The sequence below is a fragment of the Papio anubis genome, chromosome 19, assembly GCF_008728515.1.
Source record: "Papio anubis isolate 15944 chromosome 19, Panubis1.0, whole genome shotgun sequence".
In the NCBI taxonomy this organism is placed as follows: Eukaryota; Metazoa; Chordata; class Mammalia; order Primates; family Cercopithecidae; genus Papio; species Papio anubis.
In genome coordinates, this window is record NC_044994.1 from 13,682,463 (window position 1) to 13,710,219 (window position 27,757).

At 41.2% G+C, this 27,757-nt stretch overlaps 2 protein-coding genes across 12 annotated transcripts in view; one reads left to right on the top strand and one right to left on the bottom strand.

The window, feature by feature from the left end:
- The window catches only part of GREB1L (GREB1 like retinoic acid receptor coactivator), a 295,664-nt gene extending 275,287 nt beyond the window's left edge, over positions 1 to 20,377 (top strand). For 3 of the 4 annotated variants that reach the window (XM_031658935.1, XM_031658933.1, XM_031658934.1), the window contains 8 exons: positions 2,128 to 2,289; positions 2,389 to 2,593; positions 8,154 to 8,319; positions 9,754 to 9,981; positions 10,880 to 11,021; positions 12,319 to 12,519; positions 14,907 to 15,045; positions 17,489 to 20,377. In XM_031658935.1, the coding sequence (XP_031514795.1) occupies positions 2,128 to 2,289; positions 2,389 to 2,593; positions 8,154 to 8,319; positions 9,754 to 9,981; positions 10,880 to 11,021; positions 12,319 to 12,519; positions 14,907 to 15,045; positions 17,489 to 17,652 (1,407 nt within the window). In that variant the 3' untranslated portion in view covers positions 17,653 to 20,377. The remainder of the gene's footprint in view (positions 1 to 2,127; positions 2,290 to 2,388; positions 2,594 to 8,153; positions 8,320 to 9,753; positions 9,982 to 10,879; positions 11,022 to 12,318; positions 12,520 to 14,906; positions 15,046 to 17,488) is intronic. The other variant, XM_031658936.1, reaches the window with a different exon arrangement.
- Positions 20,378 to 24,333: 3,956 nt separating this feature from the next.
- ESCO1 (establishment of sister chromatid cohesion N-acetyltransferase 1) overlaps positions 24,334 to 27,757 on the bottom strand; it is a 72,675-nt gene continuing 69,251 nt past the window's right edge. For 7 of the 8 annotated variants that reach the window (XR_640295.4, XM_021929848.2, XM_021929849.2 and 4 more), the window contains 2 exons: positions 27,498 to 27,685; positions 24,334 to 25,535 (listed from right to left, as the gene is read on the bottom strand). Coding sequence is in view for 7 of the 8 variants with exons in the window: in XM_021929848.2 (XP_021785540.1) it covers positions 25,388 to 25,535; positions 27,498 to 27,685 (336 nt within the window). In the remaining variant the exon portion in view is untranslated. The remainder of the gene's footprint in view (positions 25,536 to 27,497; positions 27,686 to 27,757) is intronic. The other variant, XM_021929850.2, reaches the window with a different exon arrangement.

Consider the following 27,757-nt stretch of genomic DNA (forward strand, 5'->3'; position numbering starts at 1 on the left):
CCTCTGTCACCCACTATGGATTTTGTATGTAAGGGTGGGGGCTGGAGGGATGAAAAATAGGGCCCCTAGTTTCAGGCCTCAGGCAAAGCATAGTTTACTCATACGAAGGAGCCACTCATTGGTGAGAAAAATGCATGAAGGCTGGGCGTGGTGGCTCACCCCGTAATCCCAGCACTGGGAGGCCAAGGTGGGTGGATCACCTGAGGTCAGAAGTTCGTGACCATCCTGGCCAACATGGTGAAACCCCGTCTCTACTAAAAATACAAAAAATTAGCCAGGTGTGGTGGCACATGCCTGTAATCCCAGCTACTTGGGAGGCTGAGGCAGGAGAATCACTTGAACCTAGAAGGTGGAGGCTGCAGTGAGCCAAGATCTCACCACTGCACTCCAACCTGGGTGACAGACTGAGACTCGTCTCAAAAACAAACAAACAAACAAACAATGCATGAAGCAATAATTAAATGAATGTTGGGTTTCTTTGGATTGTGGGAGGGAGAGGAGGCAGCTTAGTTTTAGTATCTTGAATTACTTCTTCAAATGGTTACATGTGTCATGTTTAGGTTAGGAAGTAGCTGAGATGTTTCTTTGCAATCCAGATATTACAGTATATTTGATAAGAGTTCCCCCCTCTTCCCTTTGGATCACTAAAATGGCACTATTATCTCAGATCCACAGGGTGTGCCCTTTGAGCTGTGATTCTAATAGGTCTGTTGATTTGCACCAACCTAGTCATATTCACACCTGTGTGGGGTGGCCTGGCCAGTGGAGTCGGTTTGTTCTATGCAGTGAGAACTGAGACATAGGAATGCAGAACACGGGCCAATAACCCTTAGTATGTGGCTTCTTTTTGGCTAGTGCATCTTTAAGCACAAAAGATGAAACGGCAACATATGATAGTAATATCCAAAGCTTACTTCCCCCAATCCATCTTTATTTTTGTGACTTGGCTCTGAACACACAGAAACGACTCTTGCTTCTGGTAGGCCATACTGACTCCCCTAAACCTGTTTCTGCTCTTCAGGGCCAGCTCGTCACCCTTTTCCCACATCTCATCCTGAAATACAAATGAGTACTAGAAGGGATATGCTTTAAAAAACCGATCGAATCATTCTGCCCTTCTAATACAAGTTACCTTTTATATCCCATTTGTTTTCTTGGTGTTACTGAAAACTTTTGGTGGGCTGCTTTGAAATAAGCTCTTAAAAGCTTTATGGAAGACCCAAGTCCCCTGGTCTACAGATTATAGGTTTTTAGAAAATCTCTTTATTAGAAACCCTCTATTCATAAAGTTTGTGTGACGACCGTACTAAGTAGTATATTCCCACATTTCTGAGGCAGAACTAGAATTAAGGGAAGAAGTGTAATGTTATTTTTCTATGAAATATAGTATTTCGGTTTAAACCATTGGGAAACCTACTTCGATTCTAGTTGCTGATGAAAATTGATGGTATCCTTTTATTAAGCCAAATCTTATCCACATTAAAAGCGTGAAAAGACCTATTACATAATTATTCATTGAGACAGGTTACTGAAAAAACATGAACTCTCCAGCACTTTAAATGTAGGTTAAATTTATATTTGGCTTCAGTGAGTCAAATGATCCTTCTTTTCTGAAACCAGAGTTCTGGGCTAAATGATTGAACCTCTTCAGCATCCACTGTAGCCAGGAAAGATGGGGCTGGAGAGGCATTTTAATGTCAAACCTGATATTTAGAAAGCTGATACTCATTTGACCTGACCCGCAGAGAACAGAAGTGTTTCCCTCCGATTAACAGGGGACCTTTGGGAATGCATACAGAGCAGGACATCCCACAGGTATATCTGACCTCTGCATAAGATGGAGCAGTTGTGGCTCTGACAGCATAAAGAATGCGGTGCCAGGCAACAAGTACTTCTCCCACTGAGGCTGTGCAGGTGCAAGATGGCGGGCTGCCATGTCAGTGGCAGCTCCTAAATGAAGCGTTTGCCTTATCAACCTTTTAGATGGGGCTGCTCACAGCCTGGTCTGGTGGCACTTACCAGTTCATGTTAGTTTCCCTCTCTTAGTAACAGCCTGAAGGAGTGGCCTGGAAGTTTGGAAACGGTGGGCTTACTTACATTCCCTCCCTTTCTTCTTTGCAAACGTAGATGTCTGACTCCACCCTTCATGCCTTCACATTCTCTTCCTCTATGCTGGGAGAAGAGGTTCAGCTCTATTTCATCATTCCCAAATCCAAAGAGAGTCATTTTGTCTTCAGCAAGCAGGGCAAGCACCTGGAGAGCATGCGGCTGCCCCTGGTCTCAGACAAGGTGGGTGAGAGCATGTGGACTGCCAGGCACCAGACCTAGTTCTCTAAGTGTCCTCAATCTAGAGGCTTTAATGTCATCTGTTTTCTTCCCTTTCGGCAGAATTTGAATGCAGTCAAGAGCCCTATTTTCACTCCTTCCAGTGGTCGACATGAGCACGGACTCCTAAACCTCTTCCACGCCATGGAGGGCATCAGCCACCTTCACCTCCTCGTGGTCAAAGAGTATGAGATGCCTCTGTACCGCAAGTACTGGCCCAACCACATCATGCTGGTGCTTCCCGGCATGTTCAATAATGCAGGCGTGGGTAAGGGGCCCCCCGGGATGGGGAGAAGGGCTTCGAAGATAAACTGAGCTCCATTCCCCTGGCATGAAAGCTTCAGATTCCCCTGCCTCTAGAAATTGTCCTGCCCTGCTCACCTCTTTGAAAAAAATAGTCTTTTGACTCTTCCTTGAATTTGAGTTTTCTTTTTCCCCTTATCTGCAGTTTTGCAGAATTAACTCTGAGGACTGGTAATTAAGGAAGAAGTCACTGGTATACGGAGCACCCTGGGAAAGTTTGGGATTCTTCCCTGTATAGGCTGCAAATGTTCTGAGCTGAGCACTGTGGAGCAGAAATGTAACCATGAGAAAAAAGATGGTCTAAGGGATAGGTAGGGTTAGTGGTTCACCCAGCTCAGGAGGGGCCCCTAGGTCATCTCATCTTTAAGGCATGTAGCAAGTTCTAGGGGACTGCTGTACAACCAGGGAGCTGGAAGCATCGTTACTGCCTATGACACAGGAATATGCCTGAAAGAAGTCTTCCTGCTTTCCCCCGGGGTTTAACAGCAATGCGCTGATTTCTCAAAGGGGGCCAGTGCTTGTATGTATGACAGAGCTGTGGAGACTGGAGATGTGAGAACGCCTTCATTTTCCTTTCTCAGGCAGGACATCTCTAACCGAATCCAGTGTTTTAGAGCTGTGCTCTTCTGGACACTTCTTGCACTGTAGTTCTAAACAGTTTTTCCCATCTGCTCCTGTGGGGTGCCTCAGTGCCAAGTCAGGAGCTACTTGTTCCCATTTTAAAGAGAAGTAGTAACACCCAGCCTAGAGCTGGACTGGAGGGCAGATAAGACCGGAGTAGTTTTCTTGAACCCACGTTTCTTCTCTCCAGGGTCTCCTCTTTCTCCACTGTCTCCCAGCTTAGCCTCTGCCTCTCCCTTCCTTCTTAGGTCTCTCCATTTCTTGTTCCTTTCTATGCCTTTTCATGTTCTTCGACTTCAAACAGCCTTAATATGGGCTTAATATATTTTCAAAAATGGTTTTGTTTTGAATATAATTGTGTCACTTTATATCAAGTGAATTAAGGCTTCTGTATATTTCTGTTCCTTCAGCCTCCCCAAAACCACTTAACTCATACTAACCGAAGCCTTTTTCTTTTTTTTTTTTTTTTTTTTGAGACGGAGTCTGCTCTGTCGCCCAGGCTGGAGTGTGGTGGCGCGATCTCGGCTCACTGCAAGCTCCCCTTCCCGGGTTCAAGCCATTCTCCTGCCTCAGCCTCCCGAGTAGCTGGGACTACAGGCGCCTGCCACCACGCCCGGCTAATTTTTTTGTATGTTTAGTAGAGATGGGGTTTCACAGTGTTAGCCAGGATGGTCTCGATCTCCTGAACTCGTGATCCGCTCGCCTCGACCTCCCAAAGTGCTGGGATTACAGGCGTGAGCCACCGTGCCTGGCACTGAAGCCTTTTTCTATATGAATATGACCTCCTTCTGTGCCTGCCTGATCCTTAGGAGAAAGTTTTCTCATCCTAGATCTGACCAAACTGTATAGTACTAGTTTTGCCATTTTTGCAATAATTTGGGGAGAAAGAAGCCAACACACATATGCAAATGAAAGATACAAACTATTATTTTTATTTTTGGTAAAAATCACATAACATAAAATTTACTGCCTTGGCCGGGTGCAGTAGCTTATGCCTGTAATCCCAGCACTTTGGGAGGCCGAGGTGGATGGATCACCTGAGGTCAGGAGCTTGAGACCAGCCTGGCCAATATGGTGAAACCCCATCTCTACTAAAAATACAAAAAAAAAAATCAGCTGGACGTCGTGGTGTGCGCCTGTAATCCCAGCTACTCAGGAGTCTGAGGCAGGAGAATCACTTGAACCCAGGAGGTGGTGGCAGCAGTGAGCCAAGAACATGCCATTGAACTCCGGCCTGAGCAACAAGAGTGAAACTCTGTCTCAAAACAAACAAACAAAAAAAAACCACGTACTGCCTTAATACTTCTAAAGTATTAAAGTTCAGATTACAACATTCTTATTGTAAAAAGAATTATTACAACAGTCTTACAACATTCACACTGTTGTAAGACTGATTGCTAGAACTCTTTTCACCTTGTGAAACAGAAACTCCCCATTCCCTCCCCTCCCCTCAGCGCCTGGCAGCCACCATTCTGCTTTCTTTAAGTAGAATGATACAGTATTTGTCCTTTAGTGACTGACTGGCTTATCTCACTTAGCATGTCCTCAAGGTTCATCCATGTTGTAGCATGTGTTAGAATTCCCTTCCTTCTTAAAGGCTGGATAATATTCCATTTTATGTATCCACTCCGTTTTATCCATTCATCTGTCAGTGGACACTTGGGCTGCTCCCACCTTATGGCTATTGTGCATCAGGCTTTTATGAACACAGGTAGACAAATATCTGAGACCCTTCTTTCACTTCTTCTAGGTATATATCTAGAAGTGAGATTGCTAGATCATATGGTAATTCTATTTTTAACTTTCTGAAGAATCACCATACTGTTTTCCATAGTGGCTTGCACCATTTTACCTTCCCACCAACAGTGCACAGGGATTCTAATTTCTTCACATCCTCACCAACACTTTTTTTTTTTTAGGTGTTTTGCATTGTGATTTTGTTTTGCATTCCCCTAATGATTAGTAATATTGAACATCTTTTTGTGTGCTTGTTAGCCATCTGTGTATCTTCCTTGAAGACTTGTCTGCAAAGTCCTTTGTTGATTTTTCAACTGAATTATTTTGTTGTTGTTGAATTGTAGCAGTTTTTGAAAAATATATTCTGGGTATTAACACCTTATCAGATATACTCTTTGTAAAGATTTTCTCCCAGCCAGGTGCAGCGGCTCACACCTGTAATCCAAGCACTTTGGGAGGCCAAGGCGGGCAGATCATCTGAGATCAGGAGTTCAAGACCAGTGTGACCAACATGGAGAAACCCTGTCTCTACTAAAAATACAAAATTAGCCTGGCACGGTGGTGCTTGCCTGTAATCCCAGCTACTCAGGAGGCTGAGGCAGGAGAATCACTTGAACCAGGGAGGTGGAGGTTGCCGTGAGCTGAGATCACACTGCTGCACTCCAGCCTGGGCAACAAGAGCGAAACTCCGTCTCAAAAAAAAAAAAATTTCTCCCATTCCATGGATTGCCTTTTACTCTATTATTTGATGAAGTCCAGTTTGTCTATTTTTTCTTAGCTTTTGTTTTTGATATCATATGTAAGAGATCACTGCCAAATTCAATGTCACAAGGCCTTCCCCTATGTTTTCTTCTCAATGATGTATAGTTCTAGCTTTTATGTCTAGGTCTTTGATCCATTTTGAGTTAATTTTTATGTAGGGTCTAAGGTAAGGATTCAACTTCATTCTTTTGCATGTGACTATGAGGTTTTCCCAGCACTTTTTTTTTTTTTTTTAAGACAGGGTCTTGCTCTGTCACCCAGGCCGAAGTGTGCAGTGGCACGACCATAGCTCACTGCAGCCTCCAAGTTCTGAGCTCAAGCAATCCTCCCACCTCAGCCTCCTGAGTGGCTAGGACTATAGGCATATGCCACCATGCCTGGCTAATTTTTAAATTTTTTGTAGAGACACGGGTCTCACTATGTTGCTCAGGCTGCTCTCAAACCACTGGCCTCAAGTGATCCTCCCACCTCAGCCTCCCAAAAATGCTGAGATTACAGGTGTGAGACATGATGCCCGGCCCCCAACTATGTTTGTTGACAAGACCATCTTTTACCCACTGAATGGGTTTGGCTCCCTTGTAAAAAATCATTTGACCATGTATGAGAGGGTTTATTTCTGGGCTTTCTGTATGCCCAGATCAAAACTACCACACTGTTTTGATTACTATAGCTTTGTAGTAAGTTCTGAAATCAGGAAGTGTGAGATCTCTAACTTTGCCTTTGCCTCTCTTTCAAGATTGTTTTGGCTATTTGGGGTCCCTTGAGACACTGGATGAATTGCAGGATGGGTTTTTCTATTTCTGCAAAGTGTCTGGGATTTTTATAGGGACTGCATTAAGGCTGTGGATCACTTTTGGTAGCACTGACATCTAATATCAAGTCTTCTAATCCATAAACACAGGATGTCTTTCCATTTATTGGTGTCTTCCTTAATTTCCTTCAACAATGCTTTGTACTTTTCACTGTACAAGTCTTTTGCCTCCTTAGTTAAGCTGATTTCTAAGTCTTTAATTCTTTTTGATGCTATTGTAAATGGAACTCTTAATTTCCTTTAGATTGTTCATGGTTGAGGTATAGAAATGCAACTGATTTTGGTGTTGATTTTGCATCTGCATCTTTGCTAGATTCACATATTCGTTCTAAAGGGGATTTTTGGTGGAATTTTGAGTTTTCTATGTATATGTTGCCTGGGAATGGAGGTAATTTTACTTACTATTTGGTTGCCTTTTATTTTTTTTCTTGATTACTTTGTCTGGCCGTGACTTCCAGTATTATGTTAAATAGAAATGGTAAAAGTGGCATCCTTGTCTTGTTCCTGATCTCAGTTTTGGAAAAGCTTTCAGTCTTTCACCATTGACTAGTGATGATGTTAGCTGTGGGCTTTTCATACATGGACCTTATTATGTTGAGAATGCAAACTATTACACACACGTTTTTGGAAGGTAGATTTTCTTAAATCCCAGTTTTACCCTAGATCTATTCATAGTGCTTTGGGTTCTTCCATAGAGTTAATAGCTTTTCTTTCATTTATCACCTACATTTTGTTTCATTTTAGGACGGCCCACTCATAAAATTTGGCTGATTTCTATCATCTCGATAATCGCTAACATTCACCGAGTACTTAGAGGGTGCTAGGCGCTATCCTGAGCATCATACAGCAACCCTATGAGATCACCGTTATTATTGCCTTCTTAGAGGTGGGGAAGCCAAGGCACAAGGGGTTTAATTTGTTCAGGGTCACATGGCTAGAAAGTGGTGGAATTAGGATTCAAAATCGGACAGTTTGGCTCCTGTCTATTCTCTTAATCTCTATACCATATTGCCTCTTGCAAAAGGCAGATCTAGGGAAAGGGTACCAGTTTCCAGAGTCTTCAGAGAAGATGCTGCTGTCATTTTCCTTGAAGTGTCTAAAGAAGGTGACATATCAATGGAATTGGCATACCCACTCACTGCAGCCCAGTTAACTCCCTAGTACAGGACATGTGAGTAGCTGCTTCCAAGTCTGAGAGAGCCTCTTGGCATGCTTCAAGAAAGTAAACAATAATAGCATTTCCTAGATGTGGATTCCTTTGTCTTATGAGGGAAACTGGATTCTTGCAATACTCTCAGAGTGTGGTTCATATCATTTGCATCCTCAAAGATATCTGGTTTCTAGCCCTTCACCATACCTACTCAAATGCAGCCCTGGTAATGGACTCTAAGAATCTACATTTAAAACTGATTCCCCAGTAACTCTTATATACACTGGTTTGAGAGCCAATGCTCTGAACATTTGGTTGGCTCCCACCTGCATGGTTCTCATGTGAACAGGCATTCTGTGGAGAGAATATAGCTGCCTGTGGGGCTTCAGCCAAGCCAGAGTGAAGGATGTGTGGATATGTAGATGTGGTTATGTTGCCTTCCAGGTGCTGCCAGGTTCCTCATTAAGGAGCTATCATATCACAACCTAGAATTGGAGAGAAACCGCCTGGAGGAGCTAGGCATTAAACGCCAGTGTGTCTGGCCTTTCATCGTCATGATGGATGACTCATGTGTCCTATGGAACATTCACAGTGTTCAGGAGCCATCCAGGTAGACTTCCAAGCTGTTCTGGGGGCATATGACACAATGCTGTAGACAGGATAATACATTTCTTGACCACAGTTACATATGGAAGTAAGTGAGAGACAGCTTTCTAGAGCAAAACAGCCGACCATGATGAGATCACCCTCACTAGAACATTTTGTGGTGACTTAGGACTTTTTTATTTAGACATTCAGTAGCCCATTAAATTCCTGGATCATTCTGGGATCACAACATTGGTTAGCTATTAAAGTCTACTGAGGCCAGGCACGGTGGCTCATGCCTGTAATCCCAGCATTTTGAGAGGCCAAGGCGGGCTGATCGTTTAAGGCCAGGAGTTCTAGACCAGCCTGGCCAACATGGCGAAACCCCGTCTCTACTAAAAACACAAAAATTAGCTGAGCGTGATGGTGCATGCCTTTAGTCCCAGCTACTCGGGAGGCTGAGGCATAAGAATCACTTGAACCCAAGAGGCAGAGGTTGCAGTGAGCTGAGATTGCGCCACTACACTCCAGCCTGGGTGACAGTGCAAGACTCTGTCTCAAAAAAACAAAAATAAAGTCTGTTGAGACACTAGGATTGATGTAGAAAGACTGCTGACATCTCAAATCAGAAGACCTAGTTTTTAGCCCCAACTCTGTTTTTTGTTTATAATTTTTTGTAGAGATGTTGCCCAGTCTGGTGTTGAACTCTTGGGCTCAAGCAATCCTCCCACCTCAGCCTCCCAAAATGTTGGGATTACGGGCGTGAGCCACCACACCCAGTAATGCTTCTTGACTGACTATGAAAAAGGAAAGCCATCTCACCTCTCCGTATCTCAAGTCCATCACCTGTAAAATTATGCCTGGGCCAAAAATCAGTGGTTTTCTCCCTGGGGTAGTGCCCCCTCACATTGCTAGTGGATGCCGGTCAGGGGCATCTGTGAGGACCAGAGGATGCCAAACATTTTGAAAAGTCCAACACAATAAACCCCCAAAATTCAATAGCACTCCCATTGCAACACTGTGCCAGGTGACCTTTAAGCCCCTCCCAGCTCAAACATTGTGATTTTGTGTCCTTGTTCCTATTTTGGATTTGAAGCCAGTGAAATTTTCAAATATTCCTTATTATACACAATTACCAGAAATGGGAAGGATACCTCTATGCTTCCAACCTCCAGCTACCTCTTCTTTGGCAACTCTTTATTCATTGTTCACTCTGACACAGGGGCTGGATTTTTCTCTGCCCAAAAGTGATAAGCCCCACCCCAAAAGGCAGTTTCTTTAATAGTGACAGGTAGTGTGAAAACTGGGCTTGACATTCTTCTCCATTTGCTAATACAAAGTAAATCAGTTAATTTTATCCTTGACAGTATTACTGGTGTATAATAGTGTATAGACAGTTCACAAATGATCCTGTCTTCCATAATATTTATCAACATCTTATATAAACTATATTTCACAGCCAACCTGTGGAAGTAGCAGTTTCCAGTAAGAATGTTTCCTTGAAGACTGTCTTACAGCACATTGAAGCCACACCAAAAATTGTCCACTATGCAATCTTGGGCATACAGAAATGGAGCAGCAAGCTGACTTCTCAGAGCCTAAAGGCCCCATTCTCTAGGTGTCACGTGCATGATTTCATTCTCCTCAACATAGACTTGACTCAGAATGTGCAGTATGACTTCAACAGGTAAGTCAGGCCTTATGGATACAGGTAATCCTGGCATCTACTGATGGCTTCTGCCAAGCTCTAGCCTCTGTAATGCTTTTATTCCTATGTCTTCAGTTGAGAAGCTGACTCTTTATGTGGGCAAGGAGAAAGGGGGATCACAAGCCCCAAAGTGTGCCCCTTTAACACCAAACTGACCTAGATCTTAACAGGGGTTGCAACGTCAAATGCTTAAACACTTTAGCCGTCTCATTATTCAACAAGAACTCAGAAACTATTGGCTCAAGTCAGTGTGTGCACCCGCAAACATCTAAGACTAAGCCCTCCTTCACCCTCCAAACTCAGAAGGAAATCACTTTTCCTGAATGTTAGTAGGATTCAGGGAAATCCTACTGTAGGGAAAAGGCAGCAGATGGGGATGAGCAGGGTAGCCATGGCCTTGCCTCCCAAATAAATTATGTCCAGGTTCCTACAAAACCTGAGAGCCAAACAAGAAAGCAGGAACCATAAAGTCCTTCTTATGCCAACCTCACGGTTATAGAATAGCTGCTGCTTTCACTTCTGTTTTAAATTGGACAGAGGCTTCATCCTGTTTGTAGCCAGAAATTTAAAACTGGGAGCACCTCTGCATTCCTGTTCTGCCAGAGTGTATCAAATAGGAACACAGTCCTGTTTTTGCATAGGGATACCTAAAACCTGTGACATAGCTGGGACAAAGATCATCTCACTTTCCCCTTTTAAAGGCTGTAATGCCCAAATCAGAGTTTTTCCAGGTCAGTATTATGAGGGCCAGCTCCACAAAAGCATGGTTGATTATTTTAGGCTCCTAATATCTTGCCACATGTTTATTTCGCCGTGTATAGTTATCACGGTTGAGATATGCCAGCTGAAGAAAACTATTGTTGTGGTTACAATTTAGGTATTTCTGTGAAGATGTTGACTTTAATCTGAGAACTAACAGTAGTGGCCTGCTCATCTGCCGCTTTAATAACTTCAGTCTCATGAAGAAACATGTTCAGGTTGGAGGGCAAAGGGACTTTATCATTAAACCAAAGATCATGGTAAGTACTGCAAGCTTGATTCAAGTGCTGAAAATAAGCACAATGATAATGACTATCTTTGTTATTAAATGTTGGCATTAAGCACTTTCCATTTTATTGGAAAAGTGAAATAACACAAGGGAGTTTTTTTTGTTGTTGTTGTTTTTTTTGTTTTTTTTTTTTTTTGGAGACAGTCTGTTCCCTAGGCTGGATGGAGAGCAGTGGCGTGATCTCGGCTCACTGCAACCTCTGCCTCCCGGGATCAAGCAATTCTCATACCGCAGCCTCCTGAGTAGCTGAGATTAGAGGTCTGTGATACCATGCCTGGCTAATTTTTGTATTTTTAGTAGAGACGGGGTTACACCATGTTGGCCAGGCTGGTCTCGAACTCCTGACGTCAAGTGATCTGCCCACCTTGGCCTCCCAAAGTGCTGGGATTACAGGCATGAGCCACCACATCCGGCCATTAGGGAGTTCTTAATGTCAAATTTTCAATCTCATTTCTGTTACTGGAGACTCATCTAGAGCCAAAACATTTGTTTTGACAATCCAACAAAATTACTTTAAATGTTGGCCTTAAATCTAAGTTTCTTTGGATTTAAGCCTTAACACATCCTTCAAAGCTTTAGTTTCAAGATGGCAAACTTAACATTTTTGCCTTTTTTTTTTTTCCTGAGACAGAGTCTCACTCTGTCGCCCAGGCTGGACTGCACTGGCGTGATCCCAGCTTGCTGCAACCTCTGCCTCCCGGGTTCAAGCGATTCTCCTGCCTCAGCCACCACACCCCGCCACACTTTTACATTCTTTATGTAATACATGAGAGAAATATAAATCAAGATGCCAGTCTGGTCCTTTGCTAGAACTTTCTTAAAAGACAGTAATATAGATCAAAACTATACTCTTTTCTAAGAAATTTACTGATATCTAATAATTCATAGCATGGGGCTACCAGTGGAGCTTAGAAACCTCTTTGCCATTTTTTTGGTGGGGTTGTGGGGTGGAGTTAGGATGAGATAGGATTTAACCCATACACACCGAGCACCACTGTAAAAGGCTTCTGATTGATCTCACAATGTACCCGTTAAATGTGATAACTTTTAGAGAAGCCTGCTTTCTTCTGCCCTCGCTGTGTGTAACTTACATTAAATCCAAGAGAAAAAAATTCTCAGGACCCTTTACTGACATACATTTGAACCTAGCACCCCTCACTGTGCTACTGCTATTATTTGGGGACTGTTAGGATACAATTCAGTGTTTCCTCACCTGTTTAATCCAGTGACAGGCAAGTTTCCCATGATCATCTTGGCTCTGATTTCAGGTGTCAGAGAGCTTAGCACCCATCTTGCCCCTTCAATACATCTGCGCTCCCGACAGTGAACACACGCTACTGGCAGCCCCTGCACAGTTTCTCCTGGAGAAATTCCTTCAGCACGCCTCATATAAACTCTTCCCCAAAGCCATCCATAACTTCAGGAGTCCCGTGCTGGCCATTGACTGCTACCTTAACATTGGACCAGAGGTAAAAGGGGTGTGGGGGATACTGTACTTACCTACATCCATCCATTTCTTTCTCATTTTAGCTGTTTACAAAAAAGCCTGTGACATGAAATATAAATCAAGATGCCAGTCTGGTCCTTTGCCAGAACTTTTATTAAAATAAGATAGTAATACAGATCAAAACTTGTATTTCTACCCTTTTGCATACTCACTTATGCAAAGGCTCACACAACATGCAATGGCAGTTGGCCCTCCCCATGCCTATTTTATCTCCACAAATGAGCCAGAGAATATACAACTCAGCTGTCAGCTCCTCTGAGAAGCCTACCTTAGTGGCTTCGGGCAGCAGTTGCTTGCTCCCACTTCTGTTAACATTCATCAGATTATACTGTAATTATGTGGGTTTTTCTTCATAAAAGTGCGAGTTCTTCAAAGACACACAATGTCTTAGTCATTGTTTTAGACATATGTAAGAGGAGCTCAGTGATTACTGAACCAATAAATGAATGTGTACCACCTGAAGCCTTTAGAGGTGGCATTTCTCCACTTCCCACGCCTTGGACTTCTAAAATTTTTCATGTTTTAGTTTTTTTTTTTTTTTTTTTTAAACTGCCACTTGCACCACCAGGCTCCTGCTACTAAGCTGTCCCTTTAGAAATTATTACTGTACTACATCCTCCTTGTAAAAAATGTTTTAAAATAAGAAAGTAAAGTCACCTGCCAGAAGAACATTTTGGTGTACTACATTTCCTTCCAGGGCTTTTTCTTTGTATGTATTGAAAAAAACACACATGTCCATACACATACTCTTTTAACACTGAAGTCCAACTGTCTTCAATTTTGGAAACTAATTTTTAAAATTTCACAGTGTAAACATTTTACATTCCCATTTTTATGTTTCAATAATCTACACTGTCGCTTGGGTAATGAATTATAGAATTTAGAAGCAGAAGGAACCTTAAAAACCATCAGATGTAAAGGCCAGGCATCGAAGCTCATGGCTATAACCCAGCACTTTGGGAGGCTGAGGCAGGAGGATCACTTAAGGCCAGGAGATCGAGACCAGCCTAGACAACATGGTAACACCCTGTTGCTACAAAAAATAAAAATAATTAGCCAGGTGTGATGGTGCATGCCTGTAGTCCCAGCTACTCAAAAGGCTGAGGTGGGAAGATCACTTGACCCCAGGAGTTCAAGGTTGCAGTGATCTGATTTGTGCCACTGCACTACAGCCTAAGTGACAGAGACCCCATCTCAAAAAAAAAAAAAAACCCACACCCATGAGATCTAATAACATCTTTTACAGTATTTATGTAAGTTACATGTTTGATCCAGATATTCCAATTCCCCTATCCTAGAGTCCACAATCTCAATACTACTACTAACAGCAGCTAGCATTTACTGAATACTAAGTTATTTAATTCAGAAAGCATCCTATGAAACAAGTACTACTGTTATCTCTACAGATGAGGAAACTGAGGTATAGTGAAATGAAGGAGACTGCTCATTGTTCCATGGCTACTAAATGGAGGAACCAGTATTTGAACCCAAGCACACTGGCTCATGCATTTAGCCATTCCACTGTTTTAACTCCCAACCATCTTACTTCCCTGTAATTTTTGCAGTTATCATCTGTTCACAGAAGCCAGATAGAACCAAAAATTTAAATTCATGTACTGTTTTTTTTGAGATGGAGTTTCACTCTTGTCACCCTGGCTGGAGTGCAATGGTGCAATCTCCGCTTACTGCAACCTCCACCTCCAGGGTTCAAGCGATTCTCCTGCCTCAGCCTCCGGAGTAGCTGGGATTACAGGTGCACACCACCACACCTGGCTAATTTTTTTTTGTATTTTTACTATAGACGGGATTTTGCCATGTTGGCAGGGCTGCTCTCCATCTCCTGGCTTCAGATGATCCATCCACCTTGGCCTCCCAAAGTGCTGGGATTACAGGCGTGAGCCACTGCACCCAGCCCATGCACTGTCTTAAGCTTCTATCCAATTGAAAATTTAAGTATATCTAAATGGAAAGCTGATCAAAAATATTTTTTATTCTCACCAATAAGGCAATCCAAACATTTAATCTTTCCTAAGTATGCTTTTTTGTGGAAAGTAGTTTTTTAAATTTTATAAAGACTCTTAAATGGAAGGGCTTGTTTCTTACTACTAATTTGTCTCCTAATAGTCCTTTATTATGAGAAATAAGAGAAGCTTTAAACAGGTTAACACTTGGCATGCTACATAAGAGGCTGCAAAGCTTAACTAACCAAGCCATTTAACATTGGAAAAACTCATCTCCTTTACCTTATCCTGAAATAGATAAAAAGGAAGGTACTGACTCATTCTGCTGAACTGCAGCTATTCTGCTTGCTCTTGAAATGCCCATGCTATTTCTGCTTGATGATTTCAGGTGGCCATATGCTATATCAGCTCCAGACCCCACTCCAGCAATGTCAACTGTGAAGGGGTGTTTTTCAGTGGACTCCTTTTGTACCTCTGTGACTCTTTTGTAGGTGCTGATCTTCTTAAGAAATTTAAATTTCTAAAAGGTAAGTCAAATTTAGTATCTTGCTTGTAATTGCTATTGGTTCCCACTGAGCAAAATACAGAAGATAAAGATATTTTTAAAAAGCACTTGAGGCCAGGTGCAGTGGCTCACACCTGTAATCCCAGCACTTTGGGAGGCTGAGGAAGGCGGATCATGAGGTCAGGAGATTGAGACCATCCTGGCTAACACGGTGAAACCCCATCTCTAATACAAAAATTACCCGGGCATGGTGGCAGGCGCCTGTAGTCCCAGCTACTCGGGAGGATGAGGCAGGAGAATGGCATGAACCCGGGAGGCGGAGCTTGCAGTGAGCCGAGATCATGCCACTGTACTTCAGCCTGGGCAACAGAGCGAGACTCCATCTCAAAAAAAAAACGAAACAAAAAAAAAAGAAATCAGGTTAATGAGTCTATATGTATGTATATAACTATACACATTCTACTGAATCGAACATATTGCCTGAGTCAGGAAGCAACTGCAATAATTTTGTATAATTGCATCCCTAGACATAAACCCTTAGTTGTGATTCTGATACAGAAACCATAGGCTGGGTGCAGTGGCTCACACCTGTAATCACAGCACTTTGGGAAGTCGAGGCAGGCGGATCATCTGAGCTCAAGCTCAGGAGTTCAGAAGCAGTCTGGGCAATCTGGAAAAACTCTGTCTCTGCAAAAGTTAGCCAGGCACAGTGGCACACACCTGTAGTCCCAGCTACTCAAGAGGCTCAGGAGGGACGACCTTTGGCCCAGGAGGCAGAGGTTGCAGTGAGCCAAGATTGTGCCACTGTACTCCAGCCTGGGTGACATCCTGGCTCAAAAAAAAAAAAGAAAGAAACCATAGTTGTTTCAATAGGTATGCACCATATAAAGATACTGGCCTGCCCGGGTGCAGTGGCTTATGCCTATAATCCCTACACTTTGGGAGGCTGAGACGGGCGGATCACCTGAGGTCGGGAGTTTGAAACCAGCCTGACCAACATGGAGGAAACCCCGTCTCTATTAAAAATACAAAATCAGCCGGGCGTGGTGGCACATGCCTGTAATGCCAGCTACTCGGGAGGCTGAGGCGGGAGAATCGCTTAAACCCAGAAGTCAGAGGTTGCAATGAGCCAAGATTGCACCATTGCACTCCAGCCTGGGCAACAACAGCGAAACTCCATCTGGAAAAAAAAAAAAAAAACAATAGAGAGACTGGCCTAAGAACAAACTAAGATTAAACATCACAGATAATCCTGATAAAATGACATTTGAGATCAGCAAAGAAAGTGAGGTTCAGAACACTGTGCAGCATGAAAACAGGGAGCGGGGTTGTGGGGGGACTGTGCATTCATTCATTTATTTATTTAGAGACTTATTGGGGATGGGGGAGTGGTAGATTTTGCCTCCCAGGAGACAGAGACACTTCTGATTGTCACACTGGAGGCTGCTGCTTGCTGGCATATAGTGGGCAGAAGCCAAGACTGCTGATGTTTAGATTCTAAACATCCTACAAGACACAGAACAAGGCTAGGTGTGATGGCTCACGCCTATAATCCCAGCACTTTGGGAGGCCAAGGTGGGCAGATTGCCTGAGCTCAAGAGTTTGAGAACAGCCTGGGCAACACGGTGAAACTCCGTCTCTACTAAAATACAAAAAATTACCTGGGAGTGGCGGCATGCACCTTTAGTCCCAGCTACTCAGGAGACTTGAGACAGGAGAATTGCTTGAACCCGGGAGGCAGAGGCTGCAGTGAGTCGAGATCACACTACTGCACTCCAGCCTGGGCAACAGAGCGACTCTGTCTCAAAAAAAAAAAAAAGAAGACACAGAACAGCCCCTACAACAAAGAATTATCCAAGTCCAATAGTGCTGAGGTTCAGAAACCCTAATCTAGGAGGAAAACGTGAGAAACACAGCATTAGTTATCACAGGGAAGAAGGAATGTGGTTGGAAGATTACTTACTTTATACTTTTTTAAAAATTACTGAATTTGGGCTGGGCGCAATGGCTCACACCTGTAATCCCAGCCCTTTGGAAGGCTGAGGCGGGCGGATCACGAGGTCAGAAGATTGAGACCATCCTGGCCAACCTGATGAAACCCTGTCTTTACTAAAATACAAACAAAAATTAGCTGGGCCTGGTGGCACACGCCTGTAGTCCCAGCTACTTGGGAGACTAAGGCAGGGGAATTGCTTGAACCCACGAGGCAGAGGTTGCAGCGAACCGAGATCGCGCCATTGCACTCTAGCCTGGTGACAGAGCAAGACTCGGTCTGACTCACACACATACAGACACAAAAACTGAATTTGCAAAACTACTTAATAAAATTAAACAATTCTGATAGATTATGTACCCATCTGTTGGTTCTCAGATGTGTTAGCTTAGAAAATATAATCAGAGATGGTAAAGTTCTTTACATACTCAATCCCTGAGCCTAGGACGTATTTCTGTCTTTTTTCCTGAAGGTGCTACCCTGTGTGTCATCTGCCAAGACAGAAGTTCCTTGCGCCAAACGATTGTCCGCTTAGAGCTAGAAGATGAGTGGCAGTTCCGCCTCCGGGACGAGTTTCAAACTGCTAACAGCAGTGAAGACAAGCCTCTCTACTTTCTTACTGGACGTCATGTATGAGCTTTTGAAGAGACCAAAAACAGCAAAAAGATGCCTAGGTGGGGTGGGACAGAAATAATTTGGGATTTTTTTTTCCTTTAAAGTACAATCACTGTGGAGCAAAGTGCAACATATTTGTCTAAATTCTCCAAAGAACTCCCCAAATCTGATCCAAGTCTTTGGGGACATCACTTTCCTTCACTTCCAATTACAGGACCCTGAAATTCAGGTAAACTCTACCCTAGGTAGTTATGCAATTACTTAAGATACGGTCTGCCCATGGGATCCTGAGGAGGATATACTTTGGAGAGTGAATATGGAGTTTGCATTATTTTTTTCTATTACACTATGTTGGGGGGAAACTGTCAGCATTAACTAGCCTGAATGTGTTACATGAGACTCATGCCATTGGTGTGGAATTAATTGAAGATTAACGTTTGAGGCCTGAACCCTCAGTTTCTCTTCAGATCTGTACTTTGGTACAGTATTACTCAGGGGTTTGAAATGATAGAATGTAGACGATATTTGTATTTAAAAAAAGAAGTAGCTTTGTCTTTCTCTGTGCAGTGTTAGTTTAAGATTTATAATCTTCTATGTATTGAAACTTTTGGCAAAATTTCCACAGGAGTTAAAAGTTTACTATTTAAACTGAACAAACAAATCAGTAAATGCAGAGCAGGCATTGTGTGCATTTATTCATCTTCTAGCCTAATTCCTTTGCTTTTCCCATTCTTTAAATGTGTTTCCAGTCTTCAAGAATATCTTATCTATGAGACTGTGGAACAGCAATTAATCTTTTGCAAGAACTTGATTAAGTCCATTGAGTTAAGAAGCTTTCAGCAGGTAACCTGCACCCGCCGTTTGGTTGGAATTAAGCAGTTGGCACCAGCAAACCTAAATGTCAGGCTGAGGTTCTGTTGCAGAGTGAAACTAATTTGTTTCCTTTCAGGGACTCAAGCAAAGCTTCCTTTATTTAAAAGATGCACTGAATATTACCACCTTACACTGACAACGCCACAGAAATTGCTGAATTGGGAAATTGAGCCATAAAAAGAGAAGTGTTTTCTACTTCATCTTAGCAGTGACTCTTGTGAGGAGTAAGGAAGACTCCATTAAGAGTCTTTATGATTCATTAAAATCAGCAGGAGGTGTTTGTCCAGTATCGGCAATGGGAGGCATATGTTTCTACAGATTTCTCAAATATTTTAATCAAAGACATTATTTTTAGAAAATGTTCCAGACAAACTAAGTCTTAGAAGTTTACTCTTAAATTACTCCAGTTCTCATCACTGAACAATGTCTCGAGTTTTCTCATTAGCCCATATTTACTACTTTATCCCCACTTAACATGGCCATTTTTACTTGAATCCATCTTGTTTGTGTCCTGAAACTACTGAGGGGCCTACTAAGCCTGCATTTACTTAGAACAAATAGTGTTAACTGACCAGCTTTATTATGACAAGGAGTTTACAAAGCTAGTGAAAAAATGGAATGTATTAGACTAAAAATGGTTTGCAGATCTCTTGGTTTTAATATAGCTACTTATAATGCTTTAACTGTATTTTGAAGTGAACAATTCCTTTTAACCCCATTTTTAATTGTCTTTCAAAGAGGACCTGCCTCATACATAATATAAAAAAAAACTCCTTAATTTTAGTACAGCAGAATTTTTGGTAAAGAGGTATGTTTTGAAGCAGTTTGGTTTAAATATGAATGTATTTCACTTGTTCCTGTTTTGTTGAAAGGGCCTAATGCAAATAATATCAAGAAACCCACTGTCTGTGCAATATTCCAATGACATTTACATAGGGCAAATAAAATACTTGAAAGAATTATAAAACAATTGTACCTGGGGTGGATGGCCTCTCAGGGTTTCTTCTGGCTTTATGACTTCATAGCTTAAAAAAAATTGTTTTTTTTAAGTAGTTACATCAGATGCAGGTACTCCATTAGTTAGGGCTGCACTCTGAAAATTCAAATTATTACTATGAGCTCTTAAATACTATTTAACTCTGTGGAAGAGATTTGCCAGAATAAAGCCAAAAGACCATCACCCCTATAAAAGAGAAATTGACCTGCTTATTCTTTTCAAAGCCTATCTTACTAAGGTTTGGATCTTTTAAAAATCATCTTATCAGTATAATTCTTGAGTATGTCAGGTCCTTCTTTAAGGATAAAATTGCACAAGCACAGGACACCATGATTTGTATATATATATACTAGTGTGTTCGGCTTTAAGCTTTGCAATCCCTTAGGACACTGGTGTGGGATGAATGGATTCGCTAGGCCCACACAGTAACTCACCTGTAGACCTGCTGAACCTCAGCATGTATGACAGTTCACACAGGCTAATACTGAATGTAAACTGAAAACTAGAAGAGAATTGTTGTAGTCAATTGTTTTTGGCTGTAATTTATGCAATTGCTTTTTGTGATTTTTAGAAAATGGGGCACCTGTGTTACTTTATTACTGTAAAATGTTCTTAACCAAAATTTGGTGAATTTCACTAGTCTACCTCATGTTTTGTTAATGATTCAAAATTGTCTTGTGTCTACTGTTATGTTTTTGTCCTTTAATTTGGTAAATGTATTAAAGTTATCTCCCACCCCCTCCAAAAAGTTATTTTTTCCTTATAACTTTCTGGCATGTTAAGAAAACAAGCTCCCTGACTCTGGCAATGTCCTAAAAAGGCTGGAAGTCACATTATAGGTTGGACAACTAAGATTAAACAGGTGTTGAAAATATACATAGTAGATCCCAATCTTTTATTTGAGAGATTGCAACTACACTCACTTTGATGTCCTTTTGGAAACAGAACTTTGGGTTGCTAGAACTAATACAAGGTGTTATTGTTAATCTCCAGTTAAAACTTCTCAAACTTTTTGAGAACTCTCAAAGTTGCTAGAACTATGTAGTTTAATGAAGATGGTGTTATTGTAGCATGAATTTTATCTTCTTAAAATTTCTACTAAATTTTGAGAATAAATAACTTTGTTGTCCCAGAAAAATGGCTTTCAATCTATTAATAAAGTGTAGTAAATTAAAAGAATTTGACATAGAATCCATGAAAACAATCTTCTAGGCCGGGCGCGGTGGCTCAAGCCTGTAATCCCAGCACTTTGGGAAGCCGAGACGGGCGGATCACGAGGTCAGGAGATCGAGACCATCCTGGCTAACACGGTGAAACCCCGTCTCTACTAAAAAATCCAAAAAAAAACTAGCCGGGCGAGGTAGCGGGCGCCTGTAGTCCCAGCTACTCGGGAGGCTGAGGCAGGAGAATGGCGTGAACCCGGGAGGCGAAGCTTGCAGTGAGCTGAGATCCAGCCACTGCACTCCAGCCTGGGTGACAGAGCGGGACTCCGTCTCAAAAAAAAAAAAAAGAAAAAAAAAAGAAAACAATCTTCTAGGCCAAAGGGCCCCTAGGAAGGGCAATAAATATTTGTAAGTGTAATGACAGACTTTCAGAGGAAAGTAAAGACTACTGGTGTTCCACTATACATTCCAAAGCTGCTGCAACATCACATTAAAATACTTAGGACTGAAACAACATCCAGAGAACGAACATTTCTCAAGCTTCTCTTTAGACACAGAAACTGGAAACTGGTCCTTAAAGCTTCCTCTGAGTCCAGGAGAATATTGCTCTAACACTGAAACCTTGGCTTCACTGAAAACAAAACAACAATAAAAACACTGCTAAAGATGACTTCAGGAATTGCCTCTAAGGCCAAAGAAAAAGTCATTCACATAATAAATTCACTGTGCTCTCAACTATCAAGTGTTGAGTTAAAGCATCTACTTCAGTGACTATGACAACAGATAGTATTACGTTAAAAAAAAAAAAAAGGCAACACCAGTAAGCTGTTTTCCGACCACTTCATTCCAAATATTTTATTTTTACCAGTCCAGTGTATTTTATTTTTACCAGAAGGTGGTGGGGGTAGGGGGTTGCTAAAAGACAGAACTCATCCCCTTTTCTGCCAAAAGGCTCAGGAGCCATGAGAAAGAAAATGTATGTCTAGAGTCACTACCCCAGAAATCAACTCAGCAATCTCAACCCTAGCTGCAATGTGGATGGGCAGGAATACAGCTGTGTTCCCATCCAGAAGGATAAGACTCTATAGCTGGGCAGCCATGCAAAGTAAACAGGAACAATTGAAATATCACTGCAGGTTTGTTGTACTCACTGACTGTCCTTACAACAGTCAGGCTTTCAGTAGATACACCAAGTTCACTCTTGCATATTATGAAGTAGTAAAATACTGCTTTTTATCTGTGTGTCCATGCAGATTAAGGCATCAACCCATAAAATCTTGTAGTTCCTGACTATATTTGTGGCTCTTACAATGTCTCTATGCTAGACACTTTTACAAACGACTAACAACGATATGAAGGCTGCTAACAAAAAATTTATAAGCACCTTATATAGTCAGCAATTATAGACTCACCCTCTTCTGCAGTCTGTGGCCATTAGTGTATACTCACTGTGTCCCTGCTGCCTCCACCACTCCACTGAGACTGCTCTTTTCCTAACATCACTTGGGCTCTCTTCAGTCTTCAATTGTGGTATGTCAGGGTTGACCATTCTTTCGATTCTTGAAATTTTCCCCTTGGTTTCTACCACTCTTCTGGCTCTCCTACCTTGCTGCTCATGCCTTCTTAGGCAGTCTTCGAGACTCTTAAATGATGGTGTACCTCACAACTCTCTTCTACCTTCTCATTTTACAGACCCCAGGGTGACCTTCTAAACCTTCAAATAAATAAGTAAACTCATAAATCTGTTTATCAGTTAGAACCTTTCTCAAACTCTAGATCCACATATCCAATTGTATACTAAACAGGTATCTCCACTTGGAGATTCTACAACCACCTTAAAATCCTGACCAAAACTGAGGGCATCCCCATTCAATCCTCCCAACCTAATTCCCCTGTATTCCCATCTGCCAATCTAAGTCAGTTACCCAAACCACAATTCCCACTTACCTTAACCTCTCTGCCATGATCTTTTTGTGGTTGTTTATAAATTCCTATCAATTCAACTGTGTCAGTTCTTCAATTTTATCTTCTCAATGTGTAACTGTCTCGTCTTCATCTCCACATCACAGCTTTAGTTCAGTGTTTCAACGCTTTTCACACAATCTGCTCTTAGTTATCTTCTAAGTTCCAGATTCCTCAATTATAAACCCTACACCTCATAGGATTGTCATAATGATTACATAAAATAATGCAGCACTAAACACACAGGGTCTGACACACAGCACTCAAATGTTAGGTATTAACTAATAATACTATTCTTAGAGAAACACCTAAATTGTAAAATTTGGGAGGCTACATCTTCAGTATAAACATGAAAATAAACTGGTTTCTCAGTAATAGTAACATTTAAACCAACCACCCAATATACCCTCTTCCACCTCCAGGTTGCCTTGAAACCAAGTCAAAAGGAGTCAAAGTAGTATACCATTGTTTATGGAAACTGGACCTGTATTATGAGGTTAACAGTTACTAGAGAGTCTACACTATATCCCAAAATTTCATTGTTTTTTTAAAAAAACATGGTACCTGTCAGGCAAACACTGAGACCAGGATTGACCAAAAGAGTCTCAGGCCCAAAGGGAAATGATAGTATCAAAAGCTAGGGCCAGGTGTAGTGGCTGACACCTATAAACTCAGCACTTTGAGAGGCCAAGGCAGGTAGATCACATGGGGTCAGGAGTTCGAGACCAGCCTCGCCAATGTGGTAAAACCCTGTTTCTACTACAAAATATAAAAACAAATAAGCTGGGCATGGTGGCAGGCGCCTGTAATCCCAGCTACTCTGGAGGCTGAGGCAGGAGAATCACTTGAGCCCAGGAGGCGGTGGTTGCAGTGAGCCGAGGTCATGCCATTACACTCCAGCCTGGGTGGACAGAGTGAGTCTCTGTCTAAAAAAAAAAAAAAAAAAAGAAAAGAAAGAAAGAAACAAAAGAAGCTAGACCAGCATGATGAATCAGAGGGAGATGTTTACCCTGCCCTATCATTCTACCCATACAAAGAGTATAGAGTCTTCTACCACTCTAGAATTTTTTTTTTTTTTTTTTTTGAGGTGGAGTTTTTTGCTCTTTTTGCTCAGGCTGGAGTACAATGGCGTGATCTCGGCTCACTGCAATCTCCACCTCCCAGGTTCCAGCTATTCTCCTGCCTCAGCCTCCCAAGTAGCTGGGATTACAGGTGCACACCACCAAAACCAGCTAATTTTTGTATTTTTAGTAGAGACGGGGTTTCACCATGTTGGTCAGGCCGGTCTCGAACTCCTGACCTCGTGATCCGCCCGCCTCAGCCTCCCAAAGTGCTTTTAAAAGCACAAATTTATAGGGAAAATAAAATGTATACCTGTTAATTTAAGGCCCTAAATTTTAGCCAGTTTCCAACTGAGATATGATCATTTCAGCTCATAAAAATAACCTAAGTTGAACCATAGTGGTAATTCATTCTTGGGCTGTGGGCCCTTCATTTATGTGAAACATCATAAAAGTACCATGTTACTTAAATAATCAGAAAGGACTTTGCCTTTGGAGATAAAGTTCAGCTGATGTGCTGCTGACATAATGATCCTTTGGCAAACTGGTGGAAACTACCTTTAGGAAGCCAATGTTTTAATCATATTTCAAGATATCAAACCAAAAAAACACCCTGAAAAAGCACAAATGACAACACACCATTATCTCAGTTAGTACATTGGTCACTTAGAAAAAGCTATCAAGTATTTTATTATTTTTATTCTACATTATATACAGGTCATAAAAGGCCACAGCAGTTTTTCAACATATAAACCCTTTAAAAGTAGAGGGCACTATGAAGGATAGACAAGTATCAAAATGAAGTCCAGTAATAAGGGCATATACTCAGTGCAGTATTTCTGAGGAATAACAAAGCAGATACCGAGTCATCCATACTTTGCTTCCAAGTATTCTATAGGTTTTTATAAACCTCTTTGAGATTTGTTAACAGCCTAGGGGTGCCAAGTTGCCATTTATTTTTAAAAGTGAAACCAGAATGAAAGAATAATGAATCTAGGAGGGTACCTTTCCTAATGCTTGTCATTTATACCTCTTCAAGAAGGAAAGCCTCAATTCTTTACCACTTTCTACTTCCTCCTTCCATCAAAGATAGGAAAGAAAAATCGGGGAAAAAAGCTCAATATTCTAATTCTTCCTGTTTAGCTGGAGCTTTCCTTTTCTATCGGGGTTTCTTCAAAGTATAGTTCAGGCCTTTTAAAAATTAGCTTCAAATTCCAAAACATTTAATATTGCACAACTGAACAATAAGTAAAAAAATGGGTTTCCACTCTGTGAAAATACAATCCTTAAACCTATCACTGGTATCAGCAGATCAATATAAAAAAATACAGTACCAAGCTACACTGGTATATTTCCATATTAAGAACTTCAAAATATACTTATCACTGAGACCATAGTCCTTGCATTAGTTTTCAGTCCACTATGAACAATTATCTGCTGCATGTAAACATGTCTAAATAACTATAGATAAAATACATCAATCATAAATTTCTGTAAAAGATAATAAAATATCTTCTTTAAAAAACAAAACAATAAGCTATTACTGCATTGTTTCCAATTTTATGAAAATGGAACAACCATATGGTTGTTGCCAGTCCTGAGTTCATCGTAATAAAAATGGCCCTAGTTCCTGGTTAAAGTCAGCAACCAATCCATTCTCTTCAATAGATGTCTTCTAGTGGTGTAGGCAAGAATTTGTTTTACGTGCTATTCTGTCCATTAATAAAATTATATACCAGAAACTGACCAGTGCCACAGTACTGTGTTGCAAACAGCTTTCCATCAGGAGTGGGATCTGAGAAAGCAATTTCTTCTTTGCTCAAGTATGAGCCATATATAAAGTTACTCCTATTAAAAAAAAAAGGGGGGGGGAGGGGTTAAGTGCCAAATGTTACAAAAAAAAATTCTTTCTAATCATTAAAACTGGAATAACCTGTCAAATACAATTTGACTAAAAAAACTTTTTAGGTCCTGTTGTATGTGCTCAAAATTGTTGAAAATAATTATTCATTTATAATATTATCAGTAACCTGAGGTTAAATTTTAATAAAAGCAACAATGTAAAAACATTTACCAAACATCTTTTCATGATAAAAATATTTAACTCAGAGTAGAAATAATTTCCTCAACCTGATCAAGGGCATCAAGGAATATCAGAGTTAATGATGAATGACTGAAAACTGTTCCTCAAAGATTAGGAATAAAAGAAGACTGCTCTCACCTCTTCTATTCAATATTGTATTGGAGGTTCTAGTCATGAGGAAAAGAAATAAAAATCATCCAGATTGGAAAGAAAGAAATAAAACTATCTCTTTTGCAGATGAAAAGGCCTTGTTTATAGAAAATCCTAAAAAATTCACAAAAACAAACATAAAATCTTATAAACGAGTCTGGCAAGGCTGCATATTCAAGATTGATATTCAAAAGTAAACTGTATTTCTATACACTTGTAATGAACAACCTAAAACTAAAATTTAGGGGGAAAAATTCAATTTATAGTAACATCAAAAAAAATTAAATACTTGCCAGGCACAGTGGCTCACACCTGTAATCCCAGCATTTTGGAAGGCCAAGGCAAGAGGATTGCTTAAGCCCAAGAGTTCAAGGCCAGCCCAGGCGACACAGCAAGACTCCGACTGCACCAAAACAAATGAAATTTTTGCCAGGCACATGGCTATGGTCTCAGCTACTCAGGAGGCTGAGGCAGGAGGATTTCCTGAGCCCAGGACATTAAGGATGAAGTGAGCTGTGTTTGCACCACTGCACTCCAGCCTGGGTGACAAAGTGAGATGCCGTCTCCAAAAAAGAAGAAAAAAAAACTTGGGAATAAATGTAACAAAAGAAGCGTTAAGACTTGTACACTGAAAACTATTAAACATTGCTGTAAGACCTAGGGCCAGACGCGATGGCTCACACCTATAATCCCAGCACTTTGGGAGGCCAGGGCAGGTGAATTGCTTGAGCCCAGGAGTTTGAGACCAGCCTGGGGAACATGGCAAAACCCCATCTCTGCAAAAAATAGAAAAATTGGCCGGGTGCAGTGGCTCACACCTGTAATCCCAGCACTTTGGGAGGCCGAGGTGGGTGGATCACTTGAGACCAGGAGTTCGAGAGGTAGTGGGCACCTGTAATCCCAACTACTTGGGAGGCTGAGGCAGGAGAATCACTTGAACCCGGGAGGCGGAGGTTGCAGTGAGTAGAGGTCACGCCACTGCACTCCAGCCTGAGACAACAGAATGAGACTCCATCTCAAAAAAAAAAAAAAAACAACTAGCTGACCTAAAAACCTCTTTTGAATAATTAATTATAACCTCCTTTATTAACCTTTATCAGAGGTACTTTATAGGACAAAAAACTAAACAATTTTTCTGAGTCTCCCTTTTATATCTTCAGTCAAGTGATAAAAGAAAAACTAGAGATTTCGATAGTTTACAAATATTCTTGAATTAAGATAAATTTCTCTAAAAGCTGAACTCCCAAGGAACTTTCCACATTTCTTTGGTTATATTTAAAATTCTTCAAAATGAAGCACAACTTGAAATAGGCAGGTTATTTTGGCCTAATATCATAGTTACAAATAAGTAAGACGAAACAGCTTAATAGTGTTTAGCCTACAGTGCTTTCTTCCTCCTCATGTTAAATTCACAAAAAAAGTACTTACAGATCCAATACACTGATAACCTCATGCAAAATTTATAATTAACACAAATAAAGGTTTTACACACGTTAATTAAATGCCAATCTTTATACTAAAGCTCTGCCTAAGTCCTAAACTACTAAAAATGACTTGAAGGATTACATTCAAGTTACCTTAGGCATTCAATCATGCGAGAAGCAATTTTCTTCCGACGCATCATGCTGAATACCCATATTCGACTGATCCCACAGATTGCAGGCTCTGGTAATGTTGAGCAGCACCAGGCTTTTTGCCTTTCAAATCTGACTTTTTCTTCTTCTGACCTGATAACTGGAAGTTTCTCTTCTATAACTCTGTAGCCCTACAAGTGCAAAAATGGGGAAAATTTTTAAGTGAGACTATTAATTAGCAACTAATACTGATCTGGTTGAGG